The 19384-nt window shown below is 32.9% G+C and overlaps 1 protein-coding gene across 2 annotated transcripts in view; it reads left to right on the top strand.

Moving 5' to 3' along the window:
* Positions 1-9431, top strand: part of LOC114339116 (synaptic vesicle glycoprotein 2B) — a 99744-nt gene extending 90313 nt beyond the window's left edge. For both annotated transcript variants that reach the window (XM_028289747.1, XM_050641517.1), the window contains exons 6-7: positions 2387-2546; positions 8945-9431. In XM_028289747.1, coding sequence (XP_028145548.1) covers positions 2387-2546; positions 8945-9128 — 344 coding nt within the window. In that variant the 3' untranslated portion in view covers positions 9129-9431. The remainder of the gene's footprint in view (positions 1-2386; positions 2547-8944) is intronic.
* The last annotated feature ends 9953 nt before the right edge of the window (positions 9432-19384 follow it).

Genomic DNA, 19384 nt, shown 5'->3' with positions numbered 1-19384 from the left:
ATCTTTCTGCAACATAATCCAGCACCTCGAAGCCACCTTCTAACGATCCATTCACTAACATTAACATTTAACACCTCTTGAAGTTTATTTGGTAATAAAACCGCAGAAGCTCTTGTATTGCATAAACTTGCACACATCATAAACCGATCGTCTCTTTGGGTGTTGATTCGATTTAGCCCGGATCCTAGCCCTTTGGTTATTAGACCAGTCTCCTCATAGCACTGGTACACATTTTGAACTGCACATAGACTATCCGTTCTTGCAGTTTCACGTTGTTCGCAGCCATTTTGTATCAATGCTACAATTCTTACAACAGAATGTTCCCAAGACAAATAAGGTTTTTTTTACTTTACTTTACTTTACTCAGATTTTGAGTATTGGACCTATCTTTCGGACCTTTTTCTAGACGAGTAAGACGAAATGTGATTGTATGTTGTAGAATCCTTTTCGCTTCTCTTTATTCGTCGTCTCTTGGCTTATAAATTGTAACAGTCAGTGATAACGGATCTTAATAGAAAGTGGTTCCAAGAAAAGCTTCAGATTTAAATCATTATTTGTTATTTTAATTTTATTTTAATAATGAATTTTGTATCTGGGACCTTTCTTATTTTCTCTAAGAGATGTCGCTACAGCTTCTTAAAAGTGAATTTTTAATTATTTTTCAAATTCAACTTAAATACGCAGTTTGTTTTCGCCTTGGTTCAGAGGTGTTCACATACCCCTACTGAAGACGTCTAAGAGACAGAAATAGCTGTCTAGGGATGATGAATATCCTCTGGATCGAAGGGAAACCTAAACTGCGTTCACTTTTACATTATGATTTATTAGATATACATCATCAAAAATACACTGAATCACCGATAGGTTTAACACAAAAAACATAATACTTAATTGAACAATTGTTAATTAACCGTAATATTTCCCTGGAGTGCATGCAGATATTTCATTAAAAAGAATGTGTGTGTACTTTGTACGCACGTAAAAAGTTATACTTCTATTATGTCATTTCAACGAAATTGATATATGTACTTTAAACAGTTTATTTATATTTTATTTAAATATTACACTAATTTTAATACTTACTACTTTCCAAAAATTTTTATTAAAACAATACCAAAAATTAAAAAAATAAAATAATAAAGCACACACAAACACATTGAAAAATGCCACAAAGATATGATTTCTGAACAATAATTTTGGCAAACATTTTAACTAAATACGCATTTTCTGAAAACAAAATTATATAACAAATATACTTACTTACAACCATAAAATGGATAAAAAAAATTAAAAAAATAAAAACTTGCATTGGGGATCGAACCCGCACATGTTAGGGTGCTTAGATTTGTAATCGAAGCCTCTACTCGTTTACCCACTTACACGTATCCGTCATGTGGGAAGATAGGCCAACTGAACGTTTTACTGTTTGACAGTTCTGAATTTAATCAAATTACATACACGTCAGTTGCAATGTGGGGATAAGCTTTCATGGTTGGTCACTTCGAGTATGGAGCAGCAGGCCTACGCCTCTCCGAAGATGACTCCAATAAGAGTCGAAAATCGTCAGTTCAGAGTGCTGGACTGCGCTCCGTATTCTAAGTGAAAAATAAGATTGTCTTGACTTCGCATTGCAACTGAATAAAAATGGTATACATTTTTATTAATCAAATTATTTTGATTTTTGTGGAATTAAAATACAACAAAACATAGAGTAAGAAAACAATATATTAGATGAAGATTGGTAGAAATTTTGTTAATCAAATTATGTAAATCAAACCATTACCTACAAGGTAGGTACATTTTCCATTTTCCAAATAGGTAAGTACCTACCTATGTAATTTTTTTTTAAATACTGAAACATTTACAATTACGCACCTGTTACTGTTATAAACTATTTAAAAAGTCACTACAATTATAAACTTGCTTTTGTCTGTGTCCTCACAACAATAAAAACTAATATACACAACATTTGTTTACCCATAACCATTGACGTATTAATAAAATAATCGACATATTGAACAATTGTTGACAGGTCATTATAATTACCCAATCGGAGCACGTATAACGTTTCAGCTGCGCCCAGGACCAAGGCTTTTGATGAATTCGCGCACATATAAATTTACTCCCAACGCGACTAAAGAAGTATAACTTCAAAAAGTCGTAAACGTCGTAAATACGTTACAGTATGTGACTCAACTAACAAATAATAACAACAACAAAATAATACATCATTTGTCGGAAAAAAATAATATATATCAGCGCCTACTAAGAAATCTATAAAACCGTAAAAAAATTACTACCTCAAAACAAGAAATTTAACTGTGACTTAAATTTTTTGCCAGCCAGTGTATTAATTACTTAGTTTAATATTTTTTTTCTTTTTCAGTGTTCAGTACAGTATCATCTGGATTGTGCTCAGCATGCATGTATTTCGTTTACAACAAGACTCATAATCTAATTGTATCTGCAATATTCAGTAGTGTTATTTCATGCGGTAACGCTGCTTTAGATTCGCTCATCACAGAAATCTTCCCCACTCATCTTAGGTAAATACTAGCTTATATGTACCATTTTGTATTAAAATTAGGTAAAGTTTGTTTAGCAGTAAATGGTTCACTTCAATTAGTGCAGTCATAAATATTATTAAATTTATCTGACTTGGCCCATTGTTAAGACCGGTCCGGAGCGATAAGCAAACCAGGTAGACAGAGTTGGTCTTTTGACAATTAACACTAACTAGACAGTACTCCTATAATATAGCAAAGGATCCACAAAATTTACAATAATTACTACGACAAAAACAAAAAAACGGATGTAAAATATATTGCTTTGCCTTATATACCCGAAATTAATATTTTCAAATGAGTTTTAAAATAAATTAAATCTATTTTAATTGCTAAGATTATAGAAAAACAAACATTCAAACATATTTAAAGTTTACCTGAAACCGGGCCTTTAATACTAATGAAGTACCAGTACAAGTCTTGACCATTGAAGTCAACCATTTACTGCTAAACAAACTTTATCATTTTACTTGATTGTCAACATCTTTATTTAAACTAGAAAAATATGTGTCCATACTTCTTTATTTAAAATTAGGAAAGAAACAATATAATCGGAAAAACAGAAGAGATTATGTTTTTATCTTGAGTGGTTAAACATCCTAAGGCAAGTGCTACGAAATCACTTCGAGTTCATAAGAATAATAACAAGACAAACAATATTTAGCAATTTCAATAAATAATAAAGTTGGAGAATGAATAATGGAGAATAGAGAGTAGCTAAGAATTTTAATGTAAGAGAAATAGAAATCATCATCATCAGTGGCGTTACAGCTGTTTATGAGCCTGTCTCCGGTAACTCTTCTCCATGCTCTGACTCCAATAGATTTTAAATCAGTTTCTAGGTTGTCTTGGTACCTAAGTCTCGATCTTCCTCTTGCTCGTTGTCCTATCGGTCCTCTTCGGTCAAATACTTTTCTGACTATAGCATCTTCCTCTCGCCTGATTACATGACCTATCCATCTAAGGCGTGCTACCTTAATGAATTTTACAACGTCAGGTTCTCCAAAACTTCTATACAACTTAAAGTTGCAACGCCGGCGTCACAAAAATTGTTCTTTTATCCCTCCATATATTATTTTTAGGATTTTTCGCTCAAAACGTTTGAACAGTTCTTGGTCATTCTCTGTAAGTGACCAAGTTTCTGAACCATATGTTAGCACTGGTCTTATTAGTGTTTTGTAGACAGTCAATTTAATTTTTCTATGTATTTTTGAGCCATAGTAACACTTATTGGCGAGCACTATTCTTCTTTTAATAACTTCACTGACATTGTTACCTTTAGTTAGCAGCGAGCCTAAGTATATGAAGGTGTATGACTTCATTCATGCATCTCAAATAATGCTTGATAGAAATAAAGGTTAAAAAAATACTGAAAATATCTAAAAAATGGAGATTTCTTCCAACTTGAAAACATTCCATTAGAATTTCGCGTGAGAATGGGACAAAATCACAAATATTCAGTTATAAAAATTTCAAGAAGATCCACATAACAGTTATAGCAAAATTGGGGGCTTTGTTTTTGTAAAAAAATTAAAACGACTAAATTTTGTAAAAAATGAGCTTTCCATCATGCGCCAAAGATGCAGGGTTTAAAATTGAAGCGATTTTGCTATTTCAAAAAGTTCATAGCTTCAAATTTATAAAGTCGCATTATCTCAGGTACTAATCAACGAAAATTGATGTTTTCTGGGGTACTTCGAGGCGTAGAGAATAAAAATGCAATTATTTAATTTGTGAATTGTTTATTTAGTCGAGTAATTTGTTATTTGAAAATCAAATTATATGTACGTATTATTTTTTCTTGAATTATGCTTCTTATTTGTACAATTACTTTTCTTGACTGAAAAATACTACAAATATATTTTAAACAAATTAATTGTTATAAACTTTGCATACCTAATTATAATTAAAAATGGTAAAAATAATTATATAAATTGTACCTAATATTTTAATGATATATACATATTAAGTTTCTTATCATTGTATAACCTTTTCTACCAATAACAATAAGCAAAAAGGAAAATTTTGCAAAATAAATATTTATTTTAAATTTTTTAAACAAATTACTCGGTTAAATAAACAATTCACAAATTAGATAATTGCATTTTTATTATCTATGACACGAGATATCCCAAATTAAAAAAAAAACATCAATGTTCGTTGATTACAACTTCAAATATCTAATACTTCATAAATTTGAAGTTATAAATTAAATTTTTGAAATAGTAAAATAGAGAAATGAAAAAAAATGTCGTAACTCGGGTCTAGGGTAAGGATCGTATGAGATTATATATTTTTTAACTCGTGTAAAAATGCCAACAATTAAAAAATTACCTTCCCGTAGTTGATGTGTCTGAGCTATTTTATTAAGAAACTTAAAATCATAGTACTTCTGTCAACTTATTTTACAATATTTGATAAAAATTTTTAATTTTTAATTTATTTAATTTCATAAAATAAGCCTTTCTTTTCAATTTGGTACTTTCAGAAGTCATACAGACCTAATAGTTTACACGTAGTAACGTTGTAGATAACACCTTTCTGGGATAAACAACTTCAATTTTGCAATAAATGTTAACTGAAACTTCTTGAAATTTTTATGACTAAATACACGTGATTTTTTGTCCCTATTATCACGCGAAATTATAGTTTTTGTGTATTTTTAGAAAAGTTATTAATAATTTTCAAAAAATTTACTTTTGAAGCTATTATCTTTTACAATAATTAAGTAACAAATTAACAAAAATAACTTTAAACTCTCATTCCAAAAGATTTTCTTTGCCTTTTCAGTAAAATTGTGTCAGCTTAGCATTTAAAATCAAATTGTGATCTTACATTGTTTATGCAGGGTGTCCAGAAACTCTACCGACAAACGAAGACAGAAGATTCTTCAGATAATTTTAATACAATTTAACCCAATTCCCTTAGTCCGAAAATGCTTCCTACAGGAGCTAGAGCTCTTTGAAAATGGCGTCTTGTAATGACTTTTTTCTTAAATACCTTCAGAACGCTCCTGTTTAGAAAAACAAAAATTGGTACGCGTATTTATCTTCCAGAGATAAATATATTCCATCCATTGCGAATTTTTAGTACCGATCATAGGCGTCCGTTTTGGGTAGGGTAACGGTTATTTTATCGCATAACTTTTTTGTCTTTAATTTTTAAGCATTTTTGACTCTGAATTATTAAATTGTGAGGTACTCTAGTACTAAAAGCTATTCTTGCTTTAAGTCGGTAGGATACACCGTTTTCTAGAAAAATCGATTTGAAAATTTTTCGTTCTTTGAATTTCAAAAAAAAATTTAAAAAAAAACCTATTTAGAAAGACGAAAACTGGTACATTTATTTATATACCTGAGATGAATCTATTTCATTAATTACGAATTTCTAGTACCAGTCATAGGCGTTCGTTTTGGGTAGGTCAACAGTTATTTCGGTAGGTCGACAGAAATATTGCAACTTATGCCGACTGCAATATACATGTAATTGTCGAATTATTTAATATCATATACAGAACAGGTATATTACCTAAAGAATGGCTTCTATCGACATTCGTGACTATACCGAAGAAGAGAAACGCCAGACAATGTTGCGAACACCGTACCATCAGTCTAATGTGCCACATACTCAAAGTATTTCTAAAGATTATTCATCGTAGAATATACAAAAAGTTAGAACAAGACATTGGACAAACTCAGTTCGGATTTAGAAATGCTCAAGGAACCAGAGAAGCATTATTTGCAGTAAATGTGCTAGTACAGAGATGTTTAGATGTAAACCAGGACATCTATGTCTGCTTCCTAGATTATAACAAGGCATTCGATACGGTGAAACATAATCCGTTAATAAAACTACTGAGAACAAAGAACATCGACACACGGGATATAAGAATAATAAATAATCTGTATTATGAACAAGAAGCTGTCATAAGAATAAATAATTTAAACACCAATAAAATAAAAATCAAAAGAGGCGTTAGACAGGGCTGTGTCTTGTCGCCATCACTGTTTAATGCATACTCCGAAGAAATATTCAAAAAAGCATTAGAAGATGAAGTAGCAGGCATAAAAATAAATGGCCTACCCATATGTGAAATTAGATACGCCGATGACACAATACTAATAGCATAAACTATTACAGATCTACAAAGAATTTTAAATAAGGTTGTTGCAACAAGTGAAGAATTTGGTCTGTCACTAAACATAAAGAAAACGAAATTCATGGTTATATCAAAGAAAAATATTAGAAACATCAATCTACACGTAAATAATAAGACGATAGAACGAGTTCAGAATTATAACTATTTAGGGACGAACATTAGTGAAACAAACGATTATACCAAAGAAATCCGAATTAGAATAGAAAAGGCTAGAAGTGCATTCACTAATATGAAACAAATATTGTGTAGTAGAGACCTCAGCCTAGATCTTAGAAACCGAGTACTAAAATGTTATGTATCTTCTGTTCTTTTGTATGGTGTGGAGACATAGACTCTCAATAAACAATGCCTCAATAGATTGGAAGCATTTGAGATGTGGACGTATAGAAGAATGCTGAGAATCTCCTGGACAGACAGAATAACCAATGAGGAAGTACTAAGGAGAATACAGAACAGCAGGGAGATACTGGATTCCATCAAAATAAGAAAACTTCAATACTTGGGTCATATAACACGTGGTGACAGATATGAACTCCTAAAATTAATTATGCAGGGAAAGATTCAAGGAAGGCGCAGCATAGGTAGGAGAAAAATGTCCTGGCTGAGAAATCTCAGAGAATGGTTTGGATGCAGCTCAACTGAACTCTTTCGGGCTGTAGTGTCGAAAGTGAGAATAGCAATGATGATTGCCAACCTTCGTCGCGAAGATGGCACGTAAAGAAGAAGAACAGTTATTTTATAGCATAACTTTTTTGTCTTTAATTTTTAAGCATTTTTGATACTAGATTATTAAATTATGAGGTATTAGACTACTAAAAGTTACTCTTGCTTTAAGTTAGTAAAAAACATCGTTTTTCTGAAAAAAATTTTCAATTTTTTTTCAAATTCCAAAAACGAAAAAATTTCAAATCGATTTTTCTAGAAAACGGTGTATCCAACCGACTTAAAGCAAGAGTACCTTTTAGTACTAAAATATCTCACAATTTAATAATCCAGTGTCAAAAATGCTTAAAACTTAAAGACAAAAAAGTTATGCGATAAAATAACCGGTGCCCTACCCAAAACGGACGCCTATGACCGATACTAGAAATTCACAACGGATGGAATCGATTTATTTCTGGAAAGTAAATATCCATACCAATTTTCGTTTTTCTAAATAGAAGCGTTCTGGAGGTATTTAAGAAAAACTAATTACAAGACGCCATCTTCAAAGAGCTCTAGCTCCCTTAGGAAACATTTTTAGACTTGGTAAATTGGGTTAAATTGTCTTAAAATGATCTGAGAAATCTGCTGTCTTCGTTTGTCGGTAGAGTTTCTGGACACCCTGTATATTATTTATAAGTAAAAAATGTCGTTTAGTCTTTTGCCTATTTTCTTTATTACATTATTGTTATCACCAAATTTATCAAAAGCAGTTGTTAGCTCCCTTATTTAAAAACCCTTAAAAGGACCACAAATATCACAGAAGTTTTTCGCTCTCTAAAAAGAGCATCATCGGTGTTACAGGCTTGACATGCTGAACCACCCAAAAATACAGAGGTTAAAACCTTATAAATGTTGACTAAATGTCTTACATTGTACAATTAATTATAAAATCGAAAATCCCTAAGGATAAATCACTGAGGCACTATATGACTCCCACGAGGCACGTGGGTTGCTAAGTGAAAAATTAAGTCTTCACATTGAGAGCGGTGAATGGCAACTGAAGAAAGAGAGTTGCCATTCACCACTCTCAATGTGAAGACTTAATTTTTCATTTGGCAACCCACGTGCTTCGTGGGAGTCGCATAGTGCCCCAGGGCCTTAGCCTTAGGGATTATATCCATCCTTTCGATTTTATAATTAATTGTACAATGTAAGACATTTAGTCAACATTTATAAGGTTTTAACCTCTGTATTTTTGGGTGGCATGTCAAGTCTGTAACACTGTTGATGCTCCCTTTAGAGAGCGAAAACGTTCTGTGATATCTGTGGCCCTTTTAGGGATTTTAAAAATAACTATACCTTTTACCAAGAAAAATTGTTCATTAAATTTACTTGAAATTAATGGTATACAGCCAGCTACAGGAAATTCTTCCTTGTGGATTTTTATAAAAGAGTGTCAGAAAAATGCGATTTATTTATGAATTAAGTCTCTTTTGACCAATGTTTTGTAGCGCTACATTGTAACAATGGTACAATTGAATAATTTAGATTTTTACCTATTTATGTTTTGTTACAGAGCTACAGGTATTGCTGTATCCATGGTTGCTGCTCGTCTTGGTGGCATAATTGGTAACATAGTAATTGCTCAGTTACTTGACTTATACTGTCCAGCACCTACCTTCATCGTAACTGGTTTATTGATAGGAGGAGGTCTTCTCTGCCTATTCCTTCCAAACACCACTCAGAAACCACTTCAATAAGACGAAACTATCCATACGTGACCGTATTTTATGAAGATTGACTTGCGTTCTAAGTTTCTGTTATGTTAAGAAAATATGTTTGCCATTTACTTACATTATGGTTCACTTTTGTAGTGATTTGGATGAACTATGTTAAGGAAGTCTTAAATCAATAAAAAAATGATCATTTTGTAATTCACCTGGAGATAAAATATATCTTCATAATTAGTATTAGTAACGTAAGAGAAATTAGTTTAGTTAATAGTGTTTATACATTTTCGTCATGTATTATATTATTAATAAATATTATTATTCAAAAAGAAATGTATTATATATTGACATAAATATTATACCATAAACAACTAGAAGTGGAATCAAAAACAGACAGATAAGGAACATTAATATAAGACTGCCAATGAGGTGTAGCTAGAAAAACTGGATAATAATTGAGTACAACTTACTATTCAAGATGATTTATGCTGTATTTGATTGAAATAAGATTAGAAAATAGATCATGGGCAAATCTCTAAAAAAATCAACATGAACACCCTTAGATTTATTATAGAGGCAGATATGAAAGTAAACGAGACTAGTAGAGAAGCTACAACACAATGGTGGCAATAAAACTTTCAAAATCTCACGATAGGTAGCAGCATCAGAGGTCCACCCAACTCATCGAATACGATTTCTCATACACCCATAAAGCATACGCACCAACTCGTATACGACCCTATTCATATATTTCTTCTTCTTCTTCTTCTTCTTCTTCTTCTTCTTCTCCGCGACGGAGGTCGACAATCATCATAGCTATTCGGATTTTAGAAACGGCTGCTCTGAAAAGTTCATTTGACGTACATCCGTACCATTCTCTCAGGTTGCTTTTTCCTTGAATCTTTTCTTGCATAATCAATTGAAGCAAGTTGTATCTTTCTCCACGTTTAATAGGTCCGAGATATTCCAATTTTCTTGTTTTGATATTATTTAAGATTTCCATTTCTTTATTCATGTTTCTCAGAACCTCTTTGTTTGTGACGTGCTCTGTAAACGATATTTTCAGTATTCTTCTGTACACTCACAGCTCGAATGATTCTGGTTTTTTCATTTATACAGCATTCAAGATCCAAGCTTCCATTCCATAAAACAAAGTAGAGAAAACATAGCACCTATAGCCAACCTAACTCTTAGCTCCAACTTCAAATCTCTGATGTAGAGCACTTTTCTCATTTTGTTACAATTTGCTCTAGCCTTTTCTATTCTGATTTTAATTTCCTGTAAGTAATCTCCTGTGGTGTTGATCATTGTTCCAAGGTCGCATATTGGCATATTTTTATGCATATTGGTCGACTCGTCCGATATTCGATCCGTTTATGAAGAGATTCTCGTTATTTTGAGATTTCAATTTCTTTAAATTTTCGATATTCTCATAAACTTTGTCTTCTTGACGTTCATTGTTAAACCGTATTCTTGTCCAAACTCCGCTATTTTGGTCACCAGTCTCTGAAGATCCCTAATATTTTCAGCTAAGATGACAGTGTCATCCGCATATCTAATGTTGTTAATGGGAACTCCATTTACCTTTATTCCAGATGTTTCACCCTTAAGAGCTTTTTTCAAGATCTCTTCCAAGTAGGCATTAAAGAGAATTTTCGACAACCCACATCCATATCTCACCCCACGTCTGATTTCAATTTCTTCTGGCAACTGAGCGTTAACACGTACTTTTGCTCGTTGAATTAATTAGATATAATCCTGATGTCATTGTAGTCTATCTTCTTTGATTCCAAGACATGCATTGATTGTTCATGTCGTATCTACTTTGTCGAATGCTCTATTATAGTCAATAAAACACGCATATATATCTCGATTGACGTCCAGGCACCTTTATACATTATAAGTACATATGTTAAGTGAAAAAAGAGCTTCACAAGTTCATAGGCCTTTGCGAAACCCAAATAATGTATATATCCAGTTTATTATATATTCGGTTATGGATGGCTTTCAGTAGCAACTTTAGCACATGGGATATCAAGCTAATGGTGCGGTAGTCACCGAATTCTCTTCATCCATTCTCTCTTCCATTCTTTGAGTAATATGCCTGAGCTATCAATTTTGTTCAAGAGTATCACTAAAACATCAATATGCTGCTCATCTATAATTTTTAGAAGGTCAATAGGAAGCATGTCAGGTTCTTTTTCCGTTATTCTTCATTGTTTTTAACCGTGCGTGTATTATTTCTTCTTTTGTAATATTTGGGCCTTATTTCTCCTGAAGTAAGTTCAATAGCTTTGATCGCGCAGTATGCTGCATCAATATGCTGCTCATCTATAATTTTTAGAAGGTCAATAGGAAGCATGTCAGGCTTTTTCCGTTCTTCATTGTTTTTAACCGTGCGTGTATTATTTCTTCTTTTGTAATATTTGGGCCTTATATTTCTCCTGAAGTAAGTTCAATAGCTTTGATCGCGCAGTACGTCCTGGGTATACCCAGAGGGAGAACGCCTGCGCATTACAAAATTGGGCGTTCGCGGAGTCCAAATCTTTCCCTCTGAACACCCTCCGGATTTTTAATTCGGTGTTCGCGCAGTACAGAAAAAAGATCCTGAACGTGTCCGGAATACCCTCTCGACGTTCGAGGATTTTGTTTCGGATTTTAAGTTCGCACAGGCGCACAAAATATTTGGGAAGAATTTCTTGACATTATTTTCTTACTCCTTCCAATTCTTAACCTAAAATATTGTTTTGTTAAACAGCTTGTAGATGTAGATTGCTGGTTTTTAAAGTTTTGGAAGTGTTGTATCATTTAAATATTCTTCAAACAAATTTTAATATTTTTTATATTAAAGCTTTTTTAGTTGTTTTTGTCAATGTTTTCCATTTCGTATGTTTATAAATAAGTAGGTACCTTTTCTAGTATTATTTTCATTCGATATTCGATAATTATCTATTACGGTAGTATGTATTACAATAAATTGTACTCTGTTTTTACTTAATTTCTTCTATCTAAATGAGCTTATAAGTATCTACATATTCTTGTGGTTTATTTTTCAGTTTAATTTATGAGTTAAATTAGTCTCTTATTGAATATAATGAAACATAAACAATACATCAAACTTATTCTGAAACTATTTCTTGTGTCTTGTTATATTTCATTATTTTTGTGGTGTAATAAACCACAACACAATGCCACAACCTATTAAATTCAATACCTAGATATCAAAATTGGAAATGATTGTTTTACTAAATTATTCCTTCCTTCAGATAATGTTCAACCCCCATGAAGTTAAAGGTAATTTTTATATTTATCAACAATATCAACAATCTTTTACTCTCTACAAGAATGTAAGCTGGATTTCAGAGTGGAAATAACCACATTATATTGTGGAAATAATAAAGAAAGACTCTAATCAAATTTCTACCTTCTAAGAAAGGCATTGAATTATTGAATAGAAAGTTAATCGTTTGCCTGTTGCCTTTATTCTCTTTCCTCTTTCTCTTTGTTGACATACAAATTTGTTGTTGCATTTGCATTTTTTTGACATTTATTTCGAAATAAGAAAGAGACAACAAAAGGCTTCCTTCTCTAACCTTAATGTATGCAACCCGTCATTACATTGCGAATCCGAAAATTGTTCGCGGAGCGAAAAATCCTGAGCATGTCCAGGATAAGTTTACGTTGACGCCTGCGCATTGGAAAGTAATCCCGAACTTACTCTGGGTATGCTCGATTTGTACTGCGCGAACACTACTTATGTGTTTCAGGTCCCCTCTTTCATTATTGAACAGTTGTTCGTCGATGTATTCTGCCCAACGTTGTCCTTTCTCATCCGTCTGTGTTATAGCAACTCCGTGTCTATCCAGAAGTGCACCAGTGAGATCTTGTTTTCTTAGTCTAGACATTTCTTTGACATTCTTATTATTATGTAGGTTAAATAGATCGTATCTTTTTTGGAGGTCCTCGATCTCTTTGCATTTGTCTTCAAAGTGATTTTCTTTTGCCTGTTTTATCATCTTTTTCTTATCTCGTGGTTAATCTCCCTGTATTTATTGTTATCTTTGGTCTTATATGGTCTCCGTTGTTCCATCATATTGAGTATCTTGTCGTTCATCCATTCTTTTTTCTCCTTGTTCATATACCTACTTATTCTCTTCTTCACGTGCCATATCAGAATGTTTCTTAACCGAATGTTAACATTCACGAATGTTTCTTAACCAAGAAACGTGTTTTCTTCCAACACCTCTACGGCCCTCTATTTTGCCTTTAAGGATCAGTTGTAATATTTTATATCGACTTCCCCTCACTATATGTCCCAGATAAGACATTTTTCGATGTTTAACAGTCTTTAGCAGTTCTCTATCTTTGTTGACCTTCCTTAGAACTTCTTCATTAGTTTTTCTTGCTGTCCAGGGTATCTTCAGCATCCGTCTATGAATCCACATTTCCAATGCTTCAATTCTGTTCATAATCGATACTTTTAGCGTCCACACTTCTGCACTATACAAAAGTACGGACCAAACATAGCACTTAAGGGGTTACATAGGTCTTGCGGGTTAAAAAAAGGGACTTTAAAAAAAATATATCTCGAAAACTAAAAATTATTTTTATTTATAATTAGAACATGTAAAAGTATAGTACTTAAGGTACTCTCAAAAACATGTTCAGCTAAATATATTCATTTTTGTAGAGTTGACTGCAATTTTTCGACAACAGCCCTTTTTTGGCGGTGGGCAGCATAACTAAGTCCAGTCTAATCTGAAATCAAAAAATCAAAAAGTTTCTTGTATTTTATACCTCTGGCTAGTGAATGAACGAAGGAATTTTTATTAGGTGAAGTTGTTTTTGTTTTATAAAAAAAAAAAACTACTTTAAAAATGGTCATTTTTGAAAAAATGACAAAAATTGGGGTCAAAAATGTGTTTAAACTTATGTAAAATCTTCAAATTTCATTTTTTTAATTCCTTCGTTCATTCACTAGCCAGAAGTATAAACTACAAGAAACTTTTTGATTTTTTGATTTCAGATGAGACTGGACTTAGTTATGCTGCCCACCGCAAAAAAAGAGCTGTTGTCGAAAAATTGCAGTCAACTCTACAAAAATGAATATTTTTGGCTGAAAATTTTTTTGAGAGTACTAAGTACTATACTTTTACATGTTCCAATTATAAATAAAAATAATTTTTAGTTTTCGCGATATAATTTTTTTTAAAAGTCCCTTTTTTAACCCGCAAGACCTATGTAACCACTTAACCATTCTGTGTCTTAGTTCTAAACTGAGGTGATTATTGCAAAGAAATAACTTCATTTTCATAAAAGAAGTTTTCGTCATTGCTATTCTACGTTTTATTTCTATGTCTGGATCTAGTCGGTCCGATATCACAGTTCCCAAATATGTCATTTTGTGAACTTTCTCAACTTGGACTCCGTTTAATTGAAGCTTTGCATCGGGATGTGAGTCACGACTAAACACTAAAAATTTGGTTTTGTTTGAGTATATTTTAATGCCCATTTCCTCTCCTACCTCGTGAATACGATCAAGCAGAATTTGGAGACTCAATATTATCTGACAGAATTACTGTATCGTCTGCATATCTAATCACATTAAGTAGTTCCCCGTTTATATATATATACCCCCGGTCATATACCTACACAAAACTCAAATACAGATTAAGGAAAATAAATACATAGATATTAAAAGCCGTATATAAATAGCAAGGGCAAAATTTGTGAAAATGAAACACCTAATATGTATGTATGTAGTAGAGACCTGATATAGATCTAAGGAGAAGTTTGTTGCGCTGCTACGTTTTTACAACTTTGCTATGTGAATCTGAGGGCTGGACATTAAAGGATGAAGATTCTGAAGATGAGAGGGCTGAAGATTCAGAAATTGGAAGCTTTTGAGCATTGGCGTTATCGAAGAAGACTACGAATGTCATTAGTAGACAACATAGGCGTGCGGTCCATGGAAGCGGGGAAGCACCGCTTCCCTATACTTCCATATAAGAAAATGCATATTATATTATTAATTAGTATTTAATTATCAAAAATGTTTCCCTAATCTAAGTAAACTACATATTATGTAGGCAATAGGCATTGAAACATTATTAAAAATTGATCGCATACGAACGGGCTCAAATATGCACACAATTCAACGATTCAGTCCGCTCCTAACGGAAGCGCATCTCAAAATCGCTGCTTGTTGTCATCCATTGTCCCGTTCAAAAATTGGTCAGATTTAATACCCTCACCCGCTAGTCATGTTCCTTTCACGCGAATTTTGATATCCCTGGAAGCGATCGTCTGAGCGCCTTCCGATTCCGAAAACGAGATGCGGAGACTGTTACTGCAGAGACTGTTATGCTGCTATATAAGGAGTAGGTATTTTTAGGTACAATGGCTTAAAGAAAATTTCGATAATATTTTATTTGACATTTTGAGATTTTTCCTTTTACTGTTATTTTATAATATCTACGACATTTTACAGACGAAGTCAAGTGACATTGCATTTTGTATAAGAAAATTTGATGACTTATGATGATTAAAAAATTAGCTGTTTAAAAATATTTGGAATAAAGCTGAAAATATGGGCTTCAAACCTAAAAGAAAAATAATGATGATTGATAATGTCGGCGAAAGAGAGACCTATCGACGATTATACATCGAAATTTTTGATAATATTCTACAACAAATGAATTATCACTTTGATAATTTTAAAGAAATAAAATATGTAGAATTATGTCATTTTAATATGTCTAATTATAATTCATCAAAAACTCCCACACAGGTATTTAATTCAGTATGATTAAATTATGATTTTTTTTGATATCCTAACTTTGCATTCTCAGTTAAATGTCATTTATTAAACACCTGAAATTAGTGATAAAGAAATACTTAGAAATCGGTTGAATTTTTTGAATACTACTGGTTTAAATAAGTCTGTGTGTGAAGTGGTCAAGTTGTGTGAATTAGTAGGTACTAACTATCCCAGCTACAAGTGCATCAGTTGAACGAAGTTTTTCAGTATTAAAACGCATAAAAGTTTTACAATAAATTTCACAAGCGTAGGCAGACTTTCCAAGTTAGCCCTATTATCCATTGAAAAGAGTCCATTAAACAATTATCAGAAAATCCAAAATTTTACGACGATGTTATCGACAAAAAATTTGCATTGGTTGATAGGAGGATATGACTCAAGTATAAGTAAATAAGTGTCATATTGTTGAAAGTTGTGTGTTGTGGAAGGTTATTCGAAATCGGAATATAAAAAAAATTGAATAGAACTCTTCTTTTTAAGTTTAAAGAAACCAAGCCTGGAGCAGGGACTCGAGCCTGAGCAAGCAGTACAGATCGACGATAAGTCACTAGATATACGATATACTAAGTCACTAGAGTCACTAACCTGCATTGATCGGGGTAGGATTTCGTTTGTGAGTCCTTGTATCCAGGACACCCACATAATAAGTACTTGGCTAATAGAGAGCCCCTATAGCGCATCAGAGTGCTATCGGAGGGGAAGTGGATAGTATGGAGCATTGGGGCGGGATGGAGTGACGCCCGCTTATGAGAGTAAATCCTCCTTGCCCCAATGAATTTGTATCACCCCAATATCATTCTCAAGCCGTGTGCATGTCTCTTAGACTGGGTTAAACACTGTACCTAATTTTTTATAGTTCTTGTTTTTAGTCGATATAAGTTAACAGGTAATACATTAGGTATATACCTATTAAGTAGGTATGTATTTTGATTTCGACCATCTTAAGAAAATATTTGTTAAACCCTTATTGAATCGCTTCTTCTTCCGAAAATGTCACCGCACGCCACTGGTAGACAAAATTAGCAATATTGAAGTCCTTGATAGGGATAATCAGAGGAAAGAAATTACAGTGGAACCCCGTTAACTCGGATTAATCGGGACCGCGGCCGATCCGGGTTATCGAAAATCCGGGTTAGCCGGAGAAAATGGTAAAAATTAATAAAATATGGTATGCTTACAGTTAAACTCCGTTATAATTGGCACACAGACACTGGTAAACCACGTTCGCGCTTCGCACAAAACCACACATACAAAGCGTCGCGTCGTTGAGAGTCTCATTAGCTTTATTAGCTTTGCACCGATTGTCCAAACTGTCTTTTGATATAATTTTGAAACAAAAACAACATTTTTACGTTTTATTGCCATTACGTAGACAAAAAACACGAAATCTGAATAGATTTACGAACGATTACAGAACGGAAGCGAACAATGCGACTTTGCTACACACAATACCGTCTCAATAATAGCAACGAAGCTATGTTATTTAATAACACTGAAGACTAAGACCATTGTTTGAAAAAGAATTTTAATAGTCTTTTAATCTTTTCTAAACAATGCTAAGACAGTTTCAAATAAATAAAGGATACTTACAGGAGTTACAGGTGCCTGTTGTTTTCGATAACACGACAATGAACGTGTGCCATGAGTCATTTTTACTACGGTATATTATGTAGTTCAAATTACACAAATACGTATTATCTCTCAAATATTATATTACATACATTTTTATTGTTGAAATGTTTGTCTGATAATTAACTACCTATGTATTTTGATGGGAAATAAGCCACAATTAAATTGAAAAATAATTTTATTAACATTTCGACGCCCAGATCGGCTGTCGTTGTCAAAATACAAAATATGTACTGAAAATCAAAATGTTTATCTGATGAAAATCGGTCCGGGTTAGCCGGACTTCCGAGTTATCGGGGGCCGACTTATCGGGGTTCCACTGTATACCTAAAGACAGTTAAGAGGTTGGTTATATAATAAAATAAGAGGTCCTCGTTAAAGTCGGCTGCGCTTGATTATAGAGGGCAAAATAAAAGGTAAAAGAGATGTATAAAGAAGGCGAAACTCCTGGTTACAAAATCTAAAGGTACGCATCCATACGTTGGTGCTCCGTGCTCCGTGTAGCTGCTCAAATGGATACGGCATGCGCTCCCTTACATATAAACCGCAAACCAGTTGAATCAAAGAGAGTGAGCGGCGAGCACCAACGTATCCACTATGTGGAGCTGCTACACGGAGCACCAACGTATGGTTTAATCTGAGACAGCATAGAAAACGCAACAGCAGTGACACACTAGAAGGCGGGAAAAGTTCGCGCACTATTACTGCGCAGATCGTCGGCCATTTTTCGCGTAGTATCAGACAGTGTAGAAAATCGACAGTGTTGCCGATTTGTACATAATTATCAGATTTACTTAACTTTTATGACATTCTGATAATAAATATTTTTTAACATAATTTTATACGTATGCCTGTGGAAATTATGTCAATAATTGGGACCCAAGACAAAATATTAACGATGAATGGCGATCGTACTGTTAATCTTTTGCAGAAATTCCAGAAAATATTCAAAAACAATCTCTTACGGGTAATAAAGTTAGTGCAATAACTGATACTGCAGCAATGCAGAAATAAAAAAAATCACGTTTTCTTAGATATCGTTGTCTGTCGACGTTTAAATGCAATCTGTGAGCAAATATTAAATTAGTGTTAGCAAAAGTGAAGGAGTAAAAGAATGTTACTCCTTTCAAACAGACAAAAAATGTTAAATTATTTTAATCACATAAAGTCTTCATTTTCACAAGATAAGGAAATTTTATTTGAAAGCGTTCCAGATGTAGTTTTATTATAGTATAATATATTACATATTATAATTTTGTAAAGTATTTTTGAATTAACAAGTTGAATAAAATAACTTTTCTTAATGTATTTTTATTACCCTTAGAAACTACCAAGATCAAAAATTTTAACATAATTTTTGGCAAAATCTGATCATTTTAGCAGTGGCTTAATATAATTTCATATATGTAGTGACATCTTAGAATAGTGACATCAGCAACACTGATGAACGAACACATCACATCACCACTGAGATGTACTACGCGAAAAATGGCGACTCTGTACTTTTCAACTTCAAAGGCGGCATCGGGGAGTGTCCTTGCTGGTCTAGTTTATTATGCTCTGTCTGAGATCTAACCAACTATTTACAGCGGCTGTAAGTAAAATAAGAATTGCCTTGTTAATATTTAACCTTCGACAGAAGATGGAACATTAAAAAGAAGAATTGTTTAATTTTTATTTATGTTTAGTATGCTTTTAATTACGTAGAAAAATGTTAAAAACAAAAATAATTAATTATTATTTTGTATATTTATTTATGTACTTAACTAAGAAATCTGGCTACATCTACCCATCTTTCGTGCAAATATTTTTCGTAAATATTCTGATACTACTCACT

The sequence above is a fragment of the Diabrotica virgifera genome, chromosome 10 (assembly GCF_917563875.1).
Source record: "Diabrotica virgifera virgifera chromosome 10, PGI_DIABVI_V3a".
Taxonomy (NCBI): domain Eukaryota; kingdom Metazoa; phylum Arthropoda; class Insecta; order Coleoptera; family Chrysomelidae; genus Diabrotica; species Diabrotica virgifera.
Note: the sequence above shows the minus strand (reverse complement) of the source record. Positions and strands in the feature narration are given on the sequence as shown.